General features: G+C 48.6%; 1 protein-coding gene and 5 non-coding genes across 6 annotated transcripts; 2 read left to right on the top strand and 4 right to left on the bottom strand.

The window, feature by feature from the left end:
* Window positions 1-1,771: 1,771 nt before the first annotated feature.
* Window positions 1,772-1,844, bottom strand: trnav-aac (transfer RNA valine (anticodon AAC)). Its single transcript has one exon. It is a non-coding gene; the product is annotated as a tRNA-Val (tRNA).
* A 108-nt stretch (window positions 1,845-1,952) lies between these two features.
* trnaf-gaa (transfer RNA phenylalanine (anticodon GAA)) lies at window positions 1,953-2,025 on the bottom strand. The gene has a single exon. It is a non-coding gene; the product is annotated as a tRNA-Phe (tRNA).
* A 2,446-nt stretch (window positions 2,026-4,471) lies between these two features.
* LOC148671379 (zona pellucida sperm-binding protein 3-like) lies at window positions 4,472-5,493 on the bottom strand. Its single transcript, XM_088631790.1, has 5 exons — window positions 5,369-5,493; window positions 5,174-5,291; window positions 4,877-4,975; window positions 4,735-4,808; window positions 4,472-4,567 (listed from the first exon to the last, which is right to left on the bottom strand). The coding sequence occupies exons 1-3, from the start codon at window positions 5,491-5,493 to the stop codon at window positions 4,925-4,927; spliced, it is 294 nt and encodes a 97-aa protein (XP_088487916.1). The 3' UTR covers window positions 4,472-4,567; window positions 4,735-4,808; window positions 4,877-4,924.
* Window positions 5,494-18,749: 13,256 nt separating this feature from the next.
* Window positions 18,750-18,914, bottom strand: LOC148671378 (U1 spliceosomal RNA). Its single transcript, XR_015938571.1, has one exon. It is a non-coding gene; the product is annotated as a U1 spliceosomal RNA (small nuclear RNA).
* Window positions 18,915-21,426: 2,512 nt separating this feature from the next.
* Window positions 21,427-21,545, top strand: LOC148671377 (5S ribosomal RNA). The gene has a single exon (XR_015938722.1). It is a non-coding gene; the product is annotated as a 5S ribosomal RNA (ribosomal RNA).
* A 537-nt stretch (window positions 21,546-22,082) lies between these two features.
* Window positions 22,083-22,201, top strand: LOC148671376 (5S ribosomal RNA). The gene has a single exon (XR_015938721.1). It is a non-coding gene; the product is annotated as a 5S ribosomal RNA (ribosomal RNA).
* The last annotated feature ends 17 nt before the right edge of the window (window positions 22,202-22,218 follow it).

Here is a 22,218-nt window from a genome sequence, read left to right as displayed (position 1 = left end):
TCAGACACATATAGATGTATATATCCCACAACAGCAGGATATACATGGTCAGGGAGGAATAGCAGCTCCAGAATTGACTATTGCTTTGTCTCAGAGAGAGTGAAAGTTGTTGGGGTCACTCTTCAGCCTGACTTCTTCTCAGATCACCAAGCTTTAGGGTGTAGAGTGGAACTCCAGGGCGGGACTGTCTTTGGCCCAGGCCTCTGGAAACTCAACACAAAGCTGCTAGAGAACGACGGGGTAGTATCCCGCTACAAGGAGAAACTATCACAGTGGCTGTCCTTGCAGTGTCTGTATGGGTCAGTAGGAGAGTGGTGGGAGGAGGTGAAGGTGAGGACAAGGGCCTTTTTCATGGCTGAGGGAAGGAAGGCTGCCAGACGGAGAGGAGTGCTAGCCAGGAGAGGAGGCAGCTGCAGCGTCTCTACACGATGCTGCACAGTGGCTTCGATGTGCTCGAGGATATCACCCTTTTAAAAAAGGACATCCAGAGCGTAGCGGAAGAAAGTAGTCGAGGAGTGCTGTTAAGAAGCTGAGTGCAGTTCTTGGAAGAAAATGAGAAGTGTACTCACTTCTTTTTCAGGAAAGTGGTAGGTTCCAAGTCTGTCATGGAAAGTGTAGTTGATGAGGAGGGAAGAGAGAGTACAGAGCTGAGTGCTATCCTCTCCTGCATTGAGGCCTTCTTGTCACGGACGTCCAAGGGGCCTAACCGTGGGGAGCAGGAGGGCGGAAAAAGACCCATATGCGTAGCGGCGAGACGGGAAAAAGGCCCGGGCTCATTAGTGCAAAGAGTTCAGGAATGCCGTATAGAAACCTGTGCCCTCAAGGAGCGGACGTGGGGCGCCCTGGTGCTAGGCGGGTCTCAGGACATCCAAACGTCAGTGCTGAGCGAGGACAGAGTGCAAGACCCGGAAATATTTAGCCCAAGGGAAAGAGAGGGACAGGAAGGACAGCAGACCAGAAACTAGGGACAGGTAAGAGGAGGACCGCCCTCTGGCTGCAGAGGGCGTGACACTTCTACACAAGACTGTACAGCTCTACAGAGGTAAAGGATGAAGAAATTCATTTTTTTACCTCAAAGCTAGAAAACGTTTTGAGTGAAGAAGATGGGGAAGTATTTGAGGAGGATTTGACAGTAGAAGAGCTGAGAGGCTATGGAGAGCTTACAGAAGGGGAAAACTCCGGATGCTGACAGGCTCCCTAAAGGGGCGTCTGCTTTTACTACTTGCACAAATGAAGGCAAAAAAAAGCCAATCGATGTGAACGAACGGCGCTTTACAGAGGAGGACTGCCTGACTGGATCGTTGATGAACGACAGAGGCCACTCCGACCTCCTCTCGGTTTTCTTCAATGACTTACTAAGGATCTTCTTCACATTCGCCCATGCAGGGGAAGCCAGTTACACCAAAGCAAATGCAGGAAAGTGCATTTCAAGCAGAGACCAGGAGGGACTTGTTTACACCAAGAGTGGTCGGAGAATGGAACAATGCGCCCAGCCCTGTTCCTGGAGCCGATTCTTGATGAGATCTTGGGCTCACTAAGAGGCCCCCGCTGGATGCTAATCTTTCTGTTGTTCTTGCAGGTCCTGCGCTGCTTTTGAGCCGACAGAGCTCGTCCTGGTCTGTCGGCACAGCCCAATTGCAAATGATCGGCTCCGCGTACAGAAGGAACGTGCGTTTGGTACAAGAGTGCACGAAGGCACCGGAAATACATTGGGAACAAATGACCGGTCGCTCAAGACCTCTGTGAAGTACAGGAGCGTGCAAAACAAGGCTGTTTCCGCCCGGTCTCGAACCGGGGACCTTTCGCGTGTTAGGCGAACGTGATAGCCGCTACACTACGGAAACCTGCAGGGACTGCTGCAGGGACTCGCTTGCATTTCAGGCTGAGAAAGGGACGCGTCACTTTAGGCAGGGGGCGCTGGAGAGAGGAACAAAGGGCGCGATGAAACAAAATGCCGAAACCCGGGATCGAACCAGGGACCTTTAGATCTTCAGTCTAACGCTCTCCCAACTGAGCTATTTCGGCAGTGTGCAGAGCCCACAGCCACCTGCTCCAGCCTTCCTGTGTTGCGGCATGAGCGCACCAAGAGTAGCGGGAGAGTGTTGCAGGAACGTCACTCAGAAGGAAAGCCACCCAGGTGCGCCCTCTGAGCTCTGTCCAGCGCATCTTCCTCGCATGGACTCCTGCCTGCAACGGGCAGGAAACAATTAGCAAGAACAGAACGACACCCCATGAGTGTCTCATGACCACACCTTAGGTTGTGACACGTGCAGGTGTGAGGGGTTGCCGGGCTACTTTGGAGCAGAGCTTGGGCGGAGGGGGGGCGGGAAAGCAGACAAAGAGGTGACACCTCAAGGTCTGCACAATCACAGCTCTCCGCCGCCCCAGGCTTCCGCTCGATAAGCTACTGGACACACCTGCCCCTCCTCACACAGACCGGGGAAAAGCCCCCGCGTGGGAGGGCTCTCTCTTCCTCCCAGGAGCTCTTGGACATGACGCACAGACAGGGCGCGGGGGGCCGCCGCCTGCAAACACGGCTCCAGGCAGGACTCCACTCCGCAGGAGCCGCAGAGCAGAGGAGATGGGGGCAGCTTAGATCCAGTGCAGAGACCTGATCTGTTGTTGCTGTGTACGCTGTCCTTTCTCTTCTCGGGGTAGGACATCAGGAAGCACATTGAAGCGCTGCGACATGCACTGTACAGATCCCGCCACTACTGGGCCCGATTTCCCCGGATCGAAACCGGGCGGAAACAGGCCCTTTTCGTTTGTTGCCACGCAGACTGTTTGGAGGATTCGCCTAGTGCTGTGATCGAACAGACCCACTCACCTCTTAGTGTGGCGGGATCTGCACAGTGGATGTCGCAGCGCATCCTGCTTTCACTTCAATGCATGTCCTGATGTACCCTGGTCTCCCGCGTGACAGGTGGGGATATTTGCCACTATACTAACGAGGAAGACATCGCTCTCTGCTTGGTGTGTAAAACACTTACTTGCAGCATTGTGGGTGCTGTGGTTTAAATGCTATTGGTTTGTGAACAGAATACCCCTATCCAAGTACATTGTGCCACATTAAATAAACACACGAGAAAAAGAGATTCAGAACGCAAAGCTGTGTCAGTGTTCTGTGTAAAAAATCTGTTTGAACATCATGGGAGCTGTTTTTAATAAGCTGCTGAGTAAAGAATATTTTAATCTTCCTGCTGTCAGTAGTATTGTGAATATAGTTTACTCTTACCTGACTGAAAACAGAACGTAAAGGAAGGGTTTCAGAATTCAGACAAAGCTTTATTCCCGTGCTTACAGTCTGAGTAATTGGAGATTGCGCTATTCTGTTGCCTATGGTCATATATGGGTTTTTCGCATGAAGCCATATTGAACAGTATTTCTCGCGCTGTGAACTTGTGCACACAGCGGTCCCCCGGGTTCCAGTTAGTGCGTAATTACACATCAATGAAAAACCGGAGGTGCAAATTATAGGTAGTCACAGAGGAAGACTAGGATTCACTTGAAATCCATGACACGGGACACTGAAGCAGTGGAGAGGCTTTGTGTAGTAAGCGTTCAGTCTCAATCTACACCATCTGTGCTGCTGGTAGAGGTAGTTGTGAACACCTGTCTTCCGGATCAAGTACTGGGATCTCCAGTCTCAATCCTAATACTTCTCATGACTGTCCACTACCACTGCTGTGAAACCGACACCCATAACATAAGACCTCCGAGATTCTCACTGTACCATTATTCACTGATGTTCACACACCAGTATTGTTCCTCTGCTAAGGAAGGAAGGCCTACTTTACACCAAGCCCCTGTTGACAATTCCTTCCTTGTGTTTATTTTAGTCAGTTTGTGCAGCCCAGAATAGGACATCAGATCTCACTCTTACTGGGCACTACAGTAGCAACTCACTCCATAACCACTACCCCTCTCGGAAACGGGAGGATTTCCAGTATATTGAACACCTCTGTCGCTCCCACAGTAAAAAAAAAAAAAGTCACAATGACCTGCCAAAGGAATAGTGCGGCCATCTTCCCCCAGTACAATGCTTTATAACTCCAGCTATTTTCAGTCCTCATTGGCAGCAATACAGGAAGCATTCTTGAAAGTGGAACCCCCACAAATACAGTACTTTAATTTATTAATGGGTCTCACTTCCCTTGAATTCCTCCACCCCATTCAAACCTGTAAACCATAAAGAAACAAGGGCAGGCAGAAGGGTCTTTCACAGCTTTATTGAAATGTTGCCATTACAAGGCGACTGGAGGCAGGAGAGTCACAAGTGCCAGGCTGGAGCCTTCATTCAGGCACCTGGGGAGGAAGAAGGAGAACAATCCAGCTACACTGCAGGACACCCACCCCTACTGGGGCTCCTCCTGCCAGACCCTACCTGTCCACTGGCCAACATCTCCAAAGTCCTCTGCTCCCTCCACATCCTCACTGGTGCTCTCAGCATCTTCACTGGAGATCGGAGGGTCTCCCTCCTCATCCTTAGTCCAGTCAGCTCCCACATCCAGAGGAGCTTCTACTGGTGCCACAGCCACCCGACTGCTGGTCACCAGGCTCCTGGTACCTGTGGACAAGTAACACCCAGGTGTGAGGGATCTGCTATACCCAGAGACCCACAGTCTACTCATCTAAACAGTCCCTTTGTCCAGCATGGGATCATTCCTCATTTATCCAAGCATGGTTGTCTCCTGGGCAGAGATGCATCCACAAGGGATAGAGAATCAGACCCACCTTCATTCCGACTGCCAGCACACCTGGACTCACAGCAGGCACAGACCTCATGGTCACCATACAGCTCCTCCCACCTGGAGGAGAGGAGGACAGGTGAGGCCTCCACCTGGCATGTCCCAGAGCAGGCTCCTTGCAGAAGTACCTCTTCGCCTCCCTGTTGTAGGTGCAGGACTTGGTCCCTGGTGTTGCTTTAGCAGGAGCCACAGCCATGACAGTGCATGTACAGCTCAGTCACTTCATGCTGCAAGAGGGAAGGTCACAGCATTAAGGGATCAAGGCCAATAGAGGGACAGAGAAAGACCTTCTGCCATCAGTGAAGGCAAGCTGGCAGCTCTAGGCACTACAGCTGCCACAGTCTGGTTCACATCTAGATCATGGATGGAAAAGAAGACAATGGATCAGTAGAGCAAGAAGGCTGAGCAGCCTTTGAGAGCAGTACCTTCCTGGACAGCTTCTTCTGGAAGAGGAAGGCATCAATTGTGAAGCGGAGCACATCCTTCTGCTTGGAGGGGACAAACCTGGACAGGCAGCCATCTGCCTTGCTGTCCCCAGGTGCATGGTGGACAAGGACAAGGATGAACCCCTGCAGGCTCTCAGGGCTCCTGCCCACCTCCCCTCCCAGAAGGGGCCGTACCCCAAGTTATCGATCACAGGGAAACGGGGCTGCGAGTGCTGGTCCGGTTTCTCGGTTATGCAACACGAGTGGATGTACAGCCTCTGCTCCGCTGTGGCAAAGTAGGCAGTGGCCTGGAAGTACATGGGCTGACCCAGGAAGTACTCATCCTTAGGAGAGAGCCGGACACAGTGGGCTGGAGAGAAAGAGGCAGCATTAGACCTGCACACAGCACCCCCTGCTGGCAGGAGGAGCCACTCGCTCAAGGAGCTTACAGTTGGTGGTGAGCAGGACAAAGCTGTGCTTGTTTTTCAGGTCCTTGAAGAAGGTCCTTCTCCTGGCCCACGTGGGGACATAGCCAACCTTGTAGGAGTAGTGGAACCTGCAGGACAGAGGAGAGGAGGGGCTTCTGGACACTTTCCCAGCGGCTTCTCAGCAGCAGCAGCAGAGCCCTGCCTACCTGTTGTAGGAGCACTTGACCGGCACAGAGAAGGGAATGAAGCGATGCACTGGAGGAGGGTGGGGCATAGCGGAGAGTGTTGGAGTACACCAGGCAGCCCTGGACAACCTGCAAGGTCACAGAGGAAGGGGTATTCCCAGGAAAGGCAACCCCGACACTAGCCCTACAGTTCACATCGATACATTGCCTGTAGATGAAGACCCGCTTACCGATCGCTCGGTACCGCACTCTTGAAGCCCGTAGATGAAGTAGAAGTAATGGCGTGTGGTTCGGCTGACGCTGCAGTTGCCCAAGGTCACCTCCGATGGCCGACAGCTGAAGCCGAACAGGAGCCGACTGACCCCCACGTACATCCTGCTGGAGTCGCACCACACAGCCACTCCTCGGGTGCCCCCGATGGCCGGGCGAGCCGGCTGCCGCCCTCGCTGGGGAGGAAACAGGACGCTCTTGATGTAGGCGGGTAAGGGGCGGCTGCCGGCTTCGGGCTTCATCTTCTCCTTGTCGAAGTAGGGCGAGTACGCGTCTCTGGACACGGGAAGGCGGCGAAAGTCGGGAGCCAAGGACTGCGAGTCGTTCTCGCTTGCAGACAGGTCTTCGGAGGGCGCATCTGCCAGGTTCAAGTCCTCCAACTGGGCTGCGTCTTCAGGAGCAGGGAGCCCGGCCCCTGCGCACAGGCACAGCACAAAGAGAAACGAGCGCATCGCCAAATTAACGTCGCGCTTAATTGCTACAGGAGTAAAATAAGTAAACCACAAAACCGTGTTGAAGCAAGAAAGCATAAAGTGTGAACGCGGTGACTAGGTTTTTATACTGGCAGGACCTGCTACCGCACACCTGGTCACACTACCGCTCAATCAACACAATTACACACAGAGACCCGGATTGTTCTCAGCGTCTAATTAGAACCTGCTTCCAGTCTGAGGCGGGACTCCGTGAAGCCGCCTGAACACTTTCCCGTGTGTATCTGACCTCAGCGGAGGAGTTCCACGCAATTTCGACAGAATTAAATCACCCACACGTGTAAAATTTGCTCAGATTAATTTATTGTTCAATTAGTTTCTAATTTCCGAGGAAAGTGTGTTAAACTCGCTGTCAGACAGAGTACGGAACATGCGACACGTCCGTCCACACTTTCTTTTATCGAGGGGGCTGTTCTATCAACACGTACCGCAATGAAAATAATTTTACTATTTTTCATGTGTAATTGCATGTCATATTAAAATGTGTAATACAAGCATTTCTTTGCTTCCCAGTAAAGAAATACTGATCAGCTTTTGACATGATCTGATAATAATTTGTCTGATTTTCCAGAGATTGCTTTTGCTTCGCAGCACTGAGAACCTATGGAAGCCCGTTTCCGCCAGGGAGTAAAAAAAACGCACTATGGTATCTCAGAATTGTGACTTAGAATCATAGAATTGCGACCTAAAAACTCAGAATTTTGACTTTATCTCTCACATTTGCGACTTTGAAATAGCCCATATTTCATTGTCTGTCCTTTTGTTATTGTAACGGATTCGGGTTCTAGGGCTTGTGCCCTCGCCGCTCCGACCCTACTTCGTGCCTCAAATCCCGTATTGGCTCAAACCCAGGTCTTGCTGGCTAGAACCCGAATCCGTTACAATAACAAAAGGACAGACAATGAAATATGGGCTATTTCGAAGTTGCAAATGTGAGATATAAAGTCGGAGTTGTGAGTTACTAAGTCGCAATTCTGAGTTACTTAACCGGAATTCTGCGATACCATAGCGCGTTTTTTTGTAACTCCCTGGCGGAAACGGGCTTTCATACATTTCAAGTAGTCTGATCAGTGCAGGACAAGTTAATGTAGAATGATTACTATGTGTGTCTCTTGTTTGTATATAAATGAATGTCTTTGACAACTTAATGTTAGTTTTTAATTTAGTTTTACGATGTAGGTCATGCGTTAACATATGCACGAGCATACGAAATGTGTCACTCCTGATTCAGCTCATGCTCCATAGGAGAGAAGAGATTCCTCCTGCTTTTCGTACAATCATATCAGAACAGAAGCCCGTGTCGCCCAGCTCTGATTCAAGAGCGACTCACATCTTCAGCCCTTTTTTTATTCGTGATCCTAATTTTCTTTAGTTATGATCAATATTGAACTTTTTCTAAATAAAACGACAATAATCAAACATGCAGGCAGACTTTTAAAAAGTATTAGGAGCTGACAGGGTGCCCCTTTGGAATAGTTGTCAGAAAATGTGAGAAAAGGAAAGGTACGTAAGCTCTCACACACAGCATTAGAGATTGGCATCTGATGAAAAAAACAACTACCTGTCTCCCCAGCATTTAAAGGTGCTGTTGTTTTGATTTTACATATTGTTAGCATTTTAATGAATTGTTAAAAGATTGATACACAAATCGCTAAATAAGAAAACGTAAAAACCCTAGCTGTAAGCAATTGGCCATTCATATTCCTGAATTTTAAATCCCTGTGTTTTTCTGTATCCGAATGCCTGGTGCAGCTAATTTGAAAGCAGAGTCTACCATTTACTGTATTGCAGAAGCATATTGTTGCCACCAAGGAAAAAAAAATCTTGAGTTTACAGGAGTAAAGGAGGAAACAAATGCAAACACCGATTAGAAAAAACACACACGTCTCAGGCCTTAACCATGACAAGAATGGAATTTGAACCTAGATGAGCAGAGCACAATGGATTAGCAATCCAAAAACTCCTGACTCCTGTTTAATTTTCTTTTCGCTTGCTCGATTTGTAGTACGCTCCTCAATCCTTACAACCGATAAACAAAACGGCTTCATGTGCCACAGCATTCTGCTGCAGGTACGGGTTGCACCGTGTATTAGGCGAACCCGAATTAAATATTTCAAATATGTGAAGAATTTCATGAAAAAGATCACAGCCAATGTCAGCAAATCGGAGCCTGTAGGCAGCTTCAACAGAACAAAACGATCTGAAGCCGCAATTCTTTCATAGAGTGTATTGTGACACTCTAACCACGATGTTGCTATTACTGCTACTTCTGCTGCCGTTGGTTAAAACTCTACTCAGCGGGCAAGTAAAGGTGTACAAGGAATAGACTACTTTGAGCCGTCCAAATTCCATTATGTGAATTTAAGCTTTTTTTTAATTAATAATAGCATTAGTAATACAATGCGTGCTCAGAAATGTTACTTATTAGCTTATGAAGCAACAGTGTTTCGACAATTTGCGGTCTTCAAAAAGTAAACGCTGAAGTTTTTATACTTCCTTGTGAGCAGATCACCTTTGATTTAGAAAAGGAAAACTTACTCCCCTGTTGCTTTCATTGCAATATCTGAATCGAGACCCAAGCGCTAAGAAAGCTGAATAACGCAAAAGACATATTCCCGATTTTAATTTAGATACACATTTTCTAATGCAGCTTTCATTACAAGACAGTCTATTTCTCGAAAGCGTGTTATGTAAAAAAGAGAAAAATCTGTTCCAAGACCAGGCTTTCTAACCACCTTCTATTTCTTTACAGATGTCGTCGACATAATATCATCCCTAAAGGATTTCGCCTTAAATTTAATACCTTTTCTTTTGACTCTGATACCACCCAGAGTAACACTCAGAGACTTCTAAAACAATTTTCTAGGAAACTAATGCTCTCTACCATTTTCTCCCTCAAAAAACAGATTATCCTTTACGACAACAACATCAAAGAGGCTAAGGAATTTCTACGGCTGACAGCTCCACATCATCTTCCCTTCATAACTTACCTCATTAGATCTCTCAACTCTAAACTCTACCAGTTTCTCACTACAGAGAAGGACAAAAAACTCAGTCATCTTCTACAGAAGAAAACCATCAACACCCCGAACACCCTCACCAACCCTAACCTTGTTGTCACCATACCTTCTGACCTTTCCCTTTCACAGGATGAGCGATCCCTCCTCAGCAAAGGGCTCAGTTTTGTACCAGTTCCCAGGAAACTGGACATCACCCAGACCAATGTCGACCTTAACCGCTTAAAGGATCCGTCTCAGAGCACATTTTGCCGACAATTTCTCTTCACAGGCAGCTGATAACAACCCGGTTATTGATGTCATTAACAACATTAATCCCAAACAGAGCTGTTGGACTCCCTCCTCTGGCCGTTTTCCACCAGTTGATTATTTCATCAACCAATGCACTAATCAAGCTCCCAAGGCACTCCCTATACCCAGTAAACATAGGTCTAACCTCACCCAAGGAGAAAATCAGGCGCTCCAGTCTCTCCGCAACAGGGATGATATTGTCATCAAACCAGCGGACAAAGGAGGTGCTGTTGTGGTGTGGCGTAAGGATCTATATATCTTTGAAGCCTCTAGACAACTAACTGACACTTCTGCTACCTCCCTCTCCAACAGGACCCTACCACTGACTACCAAAAGGAAGTGGTTTCCACCATTTCCCTTTTTATCAGCAGTAACGAGCTCCCCCAGGAGGCGAACCGGCTCATCATGGAACATCCACAGGTATCTCAATTATACCTCCTCCCCAAAATCCACAAACCGGACACCCCTGGACGCCCCATCGTATCAGCATGTAACTGTCCAACTACTTACATCTCAGCCTTTCTCGACAGCCTCATGAGACCGCTGGTTGAAGATCTTCCCTCATACATCAAAGACACCAACCACGCGCTCCAACTTTTTAATGATTTCCAATTTCAGGGTACCGAATGCTACATTTTTACCATGGACATCACATCTCTGTACACCGTCATTCCCCATAATGACGGCCTTACAGCCCTCAAGCACACGCTGGACAAACGCACAGTGCTTGATCCACCCACCCACACCCTGGTACGCCGTGCAGAATTGGTCCTCGCACTAAACGCATTCTCTTTCAATAATCTTTTTTACCAACAGGTCAGTGGAGTTGCCATGGGCACCAGAATGGGACCCAGCTATGCCAACATTTTTGTCAGCTGGGTAGAAGAACGCTTCTTCGCTTCCTACACTGGCTATGTCCCTGACCTCTACAAGCGATATATTGATGACTGCGTCGGTGCCGCGACATGCTCCAACGATCAGCTTGAGTTCTTCCTGCACCATTTCACCAACTTCCACCCGTCCCTCAAATATACGGTTAACATATCTTCCACCACTCTTCCGTTTCTAGACATCCACTTGTCTATCAACTACCACCAACTGTCCACTTCAGTTTATTACAAACCCACGGATTCACACAGCTACCTCCTGTACAGCTAATTTCACCCCAACCACACTAAAAACTCTCTTCCTTTTTCACAATTCCTTAGGTTACGACGATTATGCAGCGACGACATCGACTTCGAGAACCAAGCCCTCGAAATGTACTCATTTTTCATCAACAGAGGATACCCCAGCAATGTGATTGACAAGGCCCTTGCCCGAGCCAAAAACACCCCCCGGACCATCAACCCGATCAGGAACTCCCGCCGTAAAAACTGCATTCCTTTGGTGCTTCCTTACCACCCTAACACACTTCCTATCCCCAGGACCATTAACCAGAACTTTTCCATCGTACAGGATGATCCCTCCATTGGGGCCCTCTTTTCTGATCGCCCTATCATCTCATATCGCCGACCACCTAATCTGCGTAACCTCCTTGTTCACAGCTCCCTTGACCGCCCTCAACAACCATGTAACCCTGTCTGTAGATGGCTCTGTACTTGAGCTTCAATCAAAATGGAAAAACCTTGGGGTTATATTCGATTCTGGCTTAACATTGACCCACATGTACAGCATACTGTCAAAACATCTTTTTTTCACCTTAGAAATATCGCAAGACTACGCCCTATGCTATCATTAACTGTGGCTGAAAAGCTGATCAACATATTTGTATTCTCTCGAATTGACTACTGCAATGCTCTGCTCCCTGGGGTATCTAAATCTACTCTGAACAAGTTGCAGAATGTCCAAAATTCAGCAGCCAGAATCCTGACCAGGTCTAGTGCAAGTGTTCACATTACTCCTATCCTGGAGTCCTTGCACTGGCTTCCGGTCAAATTCCGCGTAGACTTTAAAATCCTCATGCTCACCTACAAGGCTTTACATGGCTTGGCACCTCAATACCTGTCTGAACTTTTATCGCCCTACTCCCCACCTCGCAACCTCCGCTCTTCAAATTCTGCCCTCCTTACTGTCCCCCAAGCCCGTCTACATTGTATGGGCGACAGGGCCTTCTCCTGCTATGCCCCCAAGCTCTGGAACTCTTTGCCCAAGGATATTAGAGAGTCACCTTCTCTAAACTCCTTCAAATCCAGACTCAAAACCCTCCTTTTCAGAAAAGCCTTTACTTAACTGGTTCCATTCTTCACCCCTCTGCTCTTCTTAATACCATCTTCCACGGTCTCCTCTATTGTTATTGTTGTATTGTTGTAATTATAATTGTGTCCTGTCTTGTGAAATTTTCTTATTTATTGTTGTAGTCTTCTTATTTATTGTTATTGTCATCCTGTAAAGCGCTTTGAGAAGCCACCTTTAAAGGCGCTATATAAAATAAAGTTTATTATTATTATTATTATTATTATCCACACCAGGCACTTTCCCTTGCAACAGAGCTCGCTGTATCACCTGCAAGTACACAGCCACCACAACACTCATTCAAGGCCCCTCAGGACAATTTCCGGATCACCCAGACAGCATCTTGTACCTCCAGCAACCTTATTTACTGTATCTCTTGCAGTAAATGCCCAGCCATCTACATTGGAGAAACAGGAAGGAGACTCGAAGACCGCTTCAGAGAACACGTCAGGGCTGTGAAGATTAAAGATGTCTCCAAGCCCATTGTTTCTCATTTTACCTCTGACGGCCACAACCACTCTAATCTCTCTGTATGTGTTCTCAAAGACAGTTTTCAGAAACTCATACATCAGAAAGACCACCGAAACTAAAATTATTCTGCAGCTAGGATCACACATTCTCCCTTCCCTTAACGACAGACTACTGTTCTTTTAAATTTTCTCCATTCATTGGAAGTTTCATTTCACACCTCTCTGCACCCAATCTGACTTCAAACCTCTTGATTGGCCTCTCTTTCTGTCCCCTGCTCCCGCCTTTCACTCCTCCTTTCTCCCAGCCTTTGTTCTCCCGCTATTTTACCTTTGCCTACTGTCCTGTCTCTCTCACACCTGAAGAAGGCTCCACGGCTGAAACGTTGTGTTCTCTTTCTTCTTTTTTTCAGCATGGAATAAACCTATTACTTGACACTGATTTATGCAGAGAGTAGCGGGGGTGGGATGTCAGGGCCATACGACAATTCTTTACGTAGAGAGTGGCAGGCGTGCAATGTCAGGGCCTGACAAAACTGCTTAACGCAGAGAGTGGAGGGGTGGGTCTCAGGGCCATATGACAGTGCTTAACGCAGAGAGTGGCGGGGGTGGGATGTCAGGGCCTGACAGCACTGCTTAACACAGAGAGAGGCGGGTTTGGGATGTCAGGGCCTGATGAGACTGCTTTATGCAGAGAGTGGAGGGGTGGGTGTCAGGGCCATACAACAGGGGTTAACGCAGAGAGTGGCGGGGGTGGGATGTCAGGGCCTGACAGCACTGCTTAACGCAGAGAGAGGCGGGTTTGGGATGTCAGGGCATGAAGACACTGGTTTATGCAGAGAATGGAGGGGTGGGTGTCAGGGCCATACGACAATTCTTTACGGAGAGAGTCGCGGGTTTGGGATGTCAGATCCTGACAGCACTGCTTAACACAGAGAGTGGCAGGGGTGGGATGTCAGGGCCTGACGATACTGCTTTACGCAGATAGTGACAGGGGTGGGATGTCAGGGTCTGACGATACTGCTTTACGCAGATAGTGGCGGGGGTGGGATGTCAGGGCTTGACAACACTGCTTTATGCAGAGAGTGGAGGGGTGGGTGTCAGGGCCATACGACAGTGCTTAACGCAGTGAGCGACGAGGCTGGGATGTCAGGGCCATACGACCGTGCTTAACGGAGAGAGTGGAGGGGTGAGTGTCAGGGCCATATGACAGTGCTTTACGCAGAGAGTGGCAGGGGTGGGATGTCAGGGCCTGACGATACTGCTTTACGCAGATAGTGACAGGGGTGGGATGTCAGGGTCTGACGATACTGCTTTACGCAGAGAGTGGCGGGGGTGTTATGTCAGGCCCTGACGAGACTGCTTAATGTAGAGAGTGGCAGGGGTGGGATGTCAGGGCCTGATGATACTGCTTTACACAGAGAGTGGCGGGGTTGGGATGTCAGGGCCTCACGAGACTGCTTAATGTAGAGAGTGGCAGGGGTGGGATGTCAGGGCCTGATGATACTGCTTTACGCAGACAGTGGTGAGTTTGGGATGTCAGGGCATGAAGACAATGCTTTTTGTAGAAAATGGAGGGGTGGGTGTCAGGGCCATACGACAATTCTTTAGGCAGAGAGTGGCGGGGTTGGGATGTCAGAGCCTGACAGCACTGCTTAATGTAGAGTGTGGAGGGGTGGGTGTCAGGGCCATACGACAATTCCTTAAGCAGAGAGAGGCGGGGTTGGGATGTCAGAGCCTGACAGCACTGCTTAATGCAGAGAGTGGAGGGGTGAGTGTCAGGGCCTGACGATACTGCTTTACGCAGAGAGTGGCGGGGGTGGGATGTCAGGGCCTGACGAGACTGCTTAATGCAAAGAGTGGAGGGGTGGGTGTCAGGGCTATACGGCACTTATTTATTCAGAGAGTGGCGGGGGTTGGATGTCAGGGCCTGACGATACTGCTTTACGCAGAGATTGGCGGGGGTTGGATGTCAGGGCCATACGACAGTGCATTACGCAGATAGTGGAGGGTGTGGGATGTCAGGGTTTGACAACACTGCTTTATGCAGAGTGTGCAGGGGTGGGTGTCAGGGCTATACGACAGGGGTTAACGCAGAGAGTGGCGGGGGTGGGATGTCAGGGCATGAAGACACTGGTTTATGCAGAGAATGGAGGGGTGGGTATCAGGGCCATATGACACTTCTTTTCGCAGAGAGTGGTAGAGGTGGGATGTCAGGGCCTGACGATACTGTTTTACACAGAGAGTGGCGGGGGTGGGATGTCAGGGCTTGAGGACACTGCTTTATGCAGAGAGTGGAAGGGTGGGTGTCAGGGCCATACGACAATTCTTTACGCAGAGAGTGGCGGGGTTGGGATGTCAGAGCCTGACAGCACTGCTTAATGCAGAGAGTGGAGGGGTTGGTATCAGGGCCATACAACACTGCTTTATGCAGAGAGTGGAGGGGTGGGTGTCAGGGCCATACGACAGGGGTTAACGCAAAGAGTGGAGGGGTGTGATGTCAGGGCCATACGACAGTGCTTTACACAGAGAGTGGCGGGGTTGGGATGTCAGGGCCTCACGAGACTGCATTATGCAGAGAGTTGAGGGGTGGGTGTCAGGGCCATGCGACAGTGCTTACCGCAGTGAGCTACGAGGCTGGGATGTCAGGGCCTGACCATACTGCTTTACGCAGAGATTGACGGGGGTGGGATGTCGGGGCCATACGAAAGTGCTTAACGCAGATAGTGGAGGGTGTGGGATGTCAGGGCTTAACAACACTGCTTTATGCAGAGAGTGGAGGGGTGGGTGTCAGGGCCATACGACAGTGCTTAACGCAGTGAGCGGCGAGGCTGGGATGTCAGGGCCATACGACAGTGCTTTACGCAGAGAGTGTAGGGGGTGGGATGTCAGGGCTTGACAACACTGCTTAACGTAGAGAGTGGAGGGGTGAGTGTCAGGGCCATATGACAGTGCTTTAGGCAGAGAGTGGCGTGGGTGGGATGTCAGGGCCTGACCATACTCCTTTACGAAGAGAGTGGCGGGGGTTGGATGTCAGGGCCTGACGAGACTGCTTTACGCAGAGAGTGACAGGGGTGGGATGTCAGGGCCCGACGATACTGCTTTACACAGAGAGTGGCAGGGTTGGGATGTCAGGGCTAAACGACACTGTTTTACACAGAGAGTGGAGGGGTGGGTGTCAGGGCCATATGACAGTGCCTTACGCAGGGAGTGAAGGGGGTGGAATGTCAGGGCTTGATGTCACTGCTTTAAGCACAGAGTGGACGGATGGGTGTCAGGTCCATACGACACTTCTTTACACAGAGAGTTGCGGGATTGGGATGTCAGGGCCTGAAGATACTACTTTACGCAGTTAGTGGTGGGGGTGGGATATCAGGGCCATACGACACTTCTTTATGTAGAGAGTGGCGGGGGTGGGATGTCGGGGCTTGATGACACTGCTTTAATCAATGAGTGGAGGGGTGGGTGTCAGGGCTATATGACAGTGCTTTCCGTAGAGAGTGGTGGGGGTGTGATGTCAGGGACAGTGCTTTCCGTAGAGAGTGGTGGGGGTGTGATGTCAGGGCCATACGACACTGCTTTACACAGTGAGTGGCGGGGTTGGGATGTCAGGGATGACAACCGAGGAGCCGAGAGATCATTTCAGCATTTCGCGTCTGAACGGAAAACACAAACGACCAACTCGGAATGACTTGCCTTTGACGCTTTTCAAAGCGTTCTTTGTGCACGACGACTGCGCCACCTAGCAGATACAAATGGGTTGTACAACTTTGAACTAGCAAATGGAAGAGGGCTAAGCCCCCTCTCTTTTAGCCCAGGTTCGATCTGTCTCCCAGAATCACCAGGGCGCACGCACACACACACACCCGTGCCGTTGAAGTGCTCTGCTTCATTTCTAAGGGCAACTCAACATTCACTCCTACCCCGAGTGCAGAAAAGACAGCGTCCGCAGCAACAACAGCTCAGGTCTCTGAACAGGAGCTAAGCTGCCCCCATCTCCTCTGCTCTGCGGCTCCTGCGGAGTGGAGTCCTGCCTGGAGCCGTGTTTGCAGGCGGCAGCTCCCCGCGCCCTGTCTGTGCGTCGTGTCCAAGAGCTCCTGGGAGGAAGAGAGAGCCCTCCCACTCGGGGGCTTTTCCACGGTCTGTGTGAGGAGGGGCGGGTGTGTCCAGTAGCTTATCGAGCGGAAGCCTGGGGCGGCTGAGAGCTGTGATCGTGCAGACCTTGAGGTGTCACCTCTTTGTCTGCTTTCCCGCCCCCCCTCCGCCCAAGCTCTGCTCCAAAGTAGCCCGGCAACCCCTCACACCTGCACGTGTCACAACCTAAGGTGCGGTCATGAGACACCCATGGGGTGTCGTTCTGTTCTTGCTAATTGTTTCCTGCCCGTCGCAGGCAGGAGTCCATGCGAGGAAGATGCGCTGGACAGAGCTCAGAGGGCGCACCTGGGTGGCTTTCCTTCAGAGTGACGTTCCTGCAACACTCTCCCACTACTCTTGGTGCGCTCATGCCGCAACACAGGAAGGCTGGAGCAGGTGGCTGTGGGCTCTCCGCACCGCCAAAATAGCTCAGTTGGGACAGCGTTAGACTGAAGATCTACAGGTCCCTGGTTTGATCCCGGGTTTCGGCATTTTGTTTCATCGCGCTCTTTGTTCCTCTCTCCAGCGCCCCCTGCCTAAAGTGACGCGTCCCTTTCTCAGCCTGAAACACAAGCGAGTCCCTGCAGCAGTCCCTGCAGGTTTCCGTAGTGTAGCGGCTATCACGTTCGCCTAACACGCGAAAGGTCCCCGGTTCGAGACCGGGTGGAAGCAGCCTTGTTTTGCACGCTCATGTACTTCACAGAGGTCTTGAACGACCGGTCATTTGTTCCCAATGTATTTCCGGCGCCTTCGTGCACTCTTGTACCAAACGCACGTTCCTTCTGTACGTGGAGCCGATCGTTTGCAATTGGGCTGTGCCGACAGACCAGGACGAGCTCTGTCGGCTCAAAAGCAGCGCAGGACCTGCAAGAACAACAGAAAGATTAGCATCCAGCGGGGGCCTCTTAGTGAGCCCAAGATCTCATCAAGAATCGGCTCCAGCAACAGGGCTGGGCGCATTGTTCCATTCTCCGACCACTCTCGGTGTAAACAAGTCCCTCCTGGTCTCTGCTTGAAATGCACTTTCCTGCGTTTGCTTTGGTGTAACTGGCTTCTCCTGCATGGGCGAATGTGAAGAAGATCCTTAGTAAGTCATTGAAGAAAACCAAGAGGAGGTCGGAGTGGCCTCTGTCGTTCATCAACGATCCAGTCAGGCAGTACTCCTCCTATTCTGCCAGTATGCGGATTCGAACCGGGGTTGTTGCGGCCACAACACAAATTCTGAGCACTATACGATCACAGCGAGTTACCGAGACATACACAGCCAGTAGGAAAGGATGTACTCTCTTTGTGTGACACTAGTCGGAAAAGTCCTGACACTGCATTTCAACTGAGCCCTAGTATACATCAACCCTTCGACACTCTGAGTGCCAACTCTCTTGTGTGTTTTCTCCATCAAGCAGGTCATGAAGGCAGCAATTACAGTTTGCTTACATGACGCACGCACAACATGGCTGTATGCTCCCATATGGTCTAGCGGTTACGATACCTGATCTTCACCCAGGTGGCCTGGTTTCAGCTCCTTGTATGAGAACGTGTCAGTTTTGCCTCCTGCTTTCCAAAGATCAGCACCATGTTTTACACCTCCCCCGAATATCGAAGCTGCCTCTAAATCTGCAAATGAAGATGAGTCGATAAACCACTTGTTTTTCGTATAACTATACATATATTCATTTATTACTGATTTCATTCATTGAGCACGGATACAATAGAGGTACAGCCATTCACTGTTTGACATGTCTGCACTGGTACAGAACCTAGCAATCAGAAAACGGGTGAAACTGTCTTGAGAATTAGCATACAGTACCGAGGCCCCCATGACCAAATAAAGGCTAACCTCGATAATCAGCCTAATAATGCAGACAACAGCAAAACGACTGACTTTGAAAAGGGAATGAATGTCCGGAAGGAGTAGTGTAACCAGTTTGAAATGCTTCTCCGGACCTCTAACTAAAAGAAACCGGGAACCAGCAGTGGCATCGACTCCTTTCGAACTGGGATCCTATCACAGCTCGTGGTGTCCTAACTCTCCCGTATCTGATATTGGACCAAGCACATCAGGAGAGAGCGCGAACGCAGTCCCCCACTACCAGAAATTATGCAGTCGAGATTCCCACATTTGGGGAATTCGCAGGGGTCAGGACAGCCGGAGTGCAATGGCCGAGCCTCGCCCTGGGTGAATCGATTTTTTAAGAACTTTATTTTCTTTTCACAAAAAAATACAGGACATCACAAATTAGAAAGCTTTACATTAATATACATACTTAAAACAGTATACAGTGCCTTGCGAAAGTATTCGGCCCCCTTGAACTTTTCAACCTTTTGCCACATTTCAAGCTTCAAACATAAAGATATAAATTTTTTATTTTATGTGAAGAATCACCAACAAGTGGGACACAATTGTGAAGTGGAACGAAATCTATTGGATTTTTGAAACTTTTTTAACTAATAAAAAATGAAAAGTGGGGCGTGCTTCCTCTCTCCCTTCTCTCCACAGATCTCTGAGGTAATAGTTCTCTCGGGTGATGAACAGGGCCAGGCTACCTGCTGCCTTGACTGGGACCTCGATGCCTTTGAACAGCCCCATGTTCCTCACTCTCCACAGGGCGTCTTTCCCACTGTTCACCACGGCTCAGCTGGTTTGGTGTTCGTGCCGGGAGATTCCAAATCCATACACAGTGGATAAGTAAACCCCATGTTCTACATTGTGTCTCGAGAATTCAATTGTACCTCAACACAAGTTGTTATCAATTTAATTCATGAGTAATGTATTTACTTCCGAGTAGAGTAACAGTGGGTAATAACACTGATTAGCGATTTGGTAACCGAACGATATATATTGACATATATTCTCTGTTGTGTATCTCTTTGTGTTGGCATCTCTTCGAGATTATATACCTTGTATATTGATAACCCTCACAGTAAGGTCTGCCGCTCGTATCCAGGCAGACTAGTATATGTTTGGTGCACAATTTATATGAATAAATGTATCTCGTGTATTGAACCCGTGTGTGTGCGTTGTTAGTTGTTCTGACGATTGATTTTCTAAAAGCCACAACGAACAACCTCGTGATTACTGCTACAATTAATAATTGTCTCAGTAAACCCATCAAACCTCTACAACCACGATACACCACCATAAACTATATTAATTTAGGAACATAAACATATAGTGTAAACTGTATATGGCTGGTATTGGTAGTTTAAAGAAAAATACACACCAGTATTCCACTTTCTTCCTAAACATTTTAAGCATCAAAGTCTTACATGTAGTAAGATTTTACCACGTTTCGGAAACGTTTTTACATGCTCCTTCTGACCATCTTAACTTTATATACTTTGGGAAAAGTCATAAGATATTCACATTTTCTGTGAATGTGCTCGTTATCGGAGTAAACAAAAGCATACTTTTAGAATTTGATTAATAGGGAATATAATATGGAATCACGTACCTAAAGAAATTAATAACGATATAATTATTTTTATGTACTGTAGCTCAAATAGTAGTATAATATACTTTCTATGGATACATGTGCTTCTGCGCAACGCAGAAGCACATCCACAAGTAACATTACCTAGCTAAGAGAAGACATTGGCTAGCCATTATGATAAATACAGTGGAAAAAAGCAATTGGGAAAATAAGACCTGCTGATCTGTTATACATACCAGGAAGAGAACAGAATATGATTTTTTTTCTGTTCGAAACGTGTGTTGTCTTTATGAAATTCATGTATTTTAAACGTTTAATTAAGCAGAAAAAAATTTACAGAAAGATACTAAGCTGATCACGAGATAGAAAGATCACCCGTTTTTCGCGCATCAAAAGTGGCTATTAACTGGATGAACTGTTATTAACTGGAGTCAACTGGGTGAAAACACATAATATGAACATGAAACAAAACAAAAAATAAAAATAAGATACAATCTACAGACATTAAAACCGGTGTCATGGAAATATAACTATCAAGGAAGCCACAAGAGAGAGTTCTCACCTGAGTAAGGTCTTTATTTCAATATTGGGAGCGACCAGAGACTCAATTTGTTACAGGCAGTACAGGGTTTTCATAAGACGTTGCGCTGGAAAAAAGCTCAGCGCTTTGTCCCTTCTAAAACTTCCACTTTCCCTAAGAGAAAACAGATTACATCAAAAAGCGAAAGAAGAAGCACTAGATATGTTATTCAAAGCTTTTCAGTTACTTTCAGCTAATTCTAACGACCCAGACAGCATATATTGTTTTGGTAAATTGTCTTCTAAAGTAACCTAAACAGTGTACTTTGTTGACGCACTGTTTTCTAAAATTCTGCACGTATTGTAGCACAGCAATTACATCCTTGAAATATATTATCTAAAAGCCCCAATATATTTATTTGAAAGCTCTCTACATTTTAAGAATCAATTTACTTATTGGATATCCACTTCAAGACTTGTTCGGCTGGCGTTCGGAGAGTCGCGTTTTTCAGAATTGTATTGAGATCGTTTTCCACAGAGCTCAGATGTCAAAGCACAGCAACAGCTCTCCACAGCGATCCTCTATAGCGCCCTTTCTCCCGCAGCTCCGTCCTCATTGGAAGGAAGCAAGAGTGAAAGGCTGAAGTGAAATAGAGCGGGGACGAAGGCAGTGAAGAGAGAGAACGTGGGAAGAAGAGAAAAACGCAAGGGAAAAAAAGTAGCGTCGTAAAAGAGGTGACGGAGCTGTCCTCTCAATAAGAAGGGTGCCAGCGAGCCTTGCTCTCGCTTACGGCCACACCCCCTTGAGCACACCTGATCTCGTCTGATCTCGGAAGCTAAACAGGGATGGGCCTGGTTAGTACTTGGATGGGAGACCGCCTGGGAATACCAGGTGCTGTAAGCCTTTAAGCGCAGGAGGCGCCCTATCCCCGCTCGCTCGCTCATTCCCCTGTTCACACGTGCAGTGCGGCTTGTCTGTCTGTTTATTTGTCAGCTTTGGCGAGACACGCGTGCTTGTGTATTAGCGTGAGCGTTTTTTATTCTGGTCATGAACAGTTGTACAAGTCCGCAAAGGATCGAGGAAAGGTTTATCGCCAGCTGAAAAGAGACACAGCGCTTCGGCTGTGGAGACTTGTTCGGCTGGCGTTCGGAGAGTCGCGTTTTTCAGAATTGTTTTGAGATCGTTTTCCACAGAGCTCAGATGTCAAAGCACAGCAACAGCTCTCCACAGCGATCCTCTATAGCGCCCTTTCTCCCGCAGCTCCGTCCTCATTGGAAGGAAGCAAGAGTGAAAGGCTGAAGTGAAATAGAGCGGGGACGAAGGCAGTGAAGAGAGAGAACGTGGGAAGAAGAGAAAAACGCAAGGGAAAAAAAGTAGCGTCGTAAAAGAGGTGACGGAGCTGTCCTCTCAATAAGAAGGGTGCCAGCGAGCCTTGCTCTCGCTTACGGCCACACCCCCTTGAGCACACCTGATCTCGTCTGATCTCGGAAGCTAAACAGGGATGGGCCTGGTTAGTACTTGGATGGGAGACCGCCTGGGAATACCAGGTGCTGTAAGCCTTTAAGCGCAGGAGGCG

Source organism: Lepisosteus platostomus, chromosome 5 (assembly GCF_059453375.1).
Source record: "Lepisosteus platostomus isolate fLepPlt1 chromosome 5, fLepPlt1.hap1, whole genome shotgun sequence".
Taxonomy (NCBI): Eukaryota; Metazoa; Chordata; class Actinopteri; order Semionotiformes; family Lepisosteidae; genus Lepisosteus; species Lepisosteus platostomus.
Note: the sequence above shows the minus strand (reverse complement) of the source record. Positions and strands in the feature narration are given on the sequence as shown.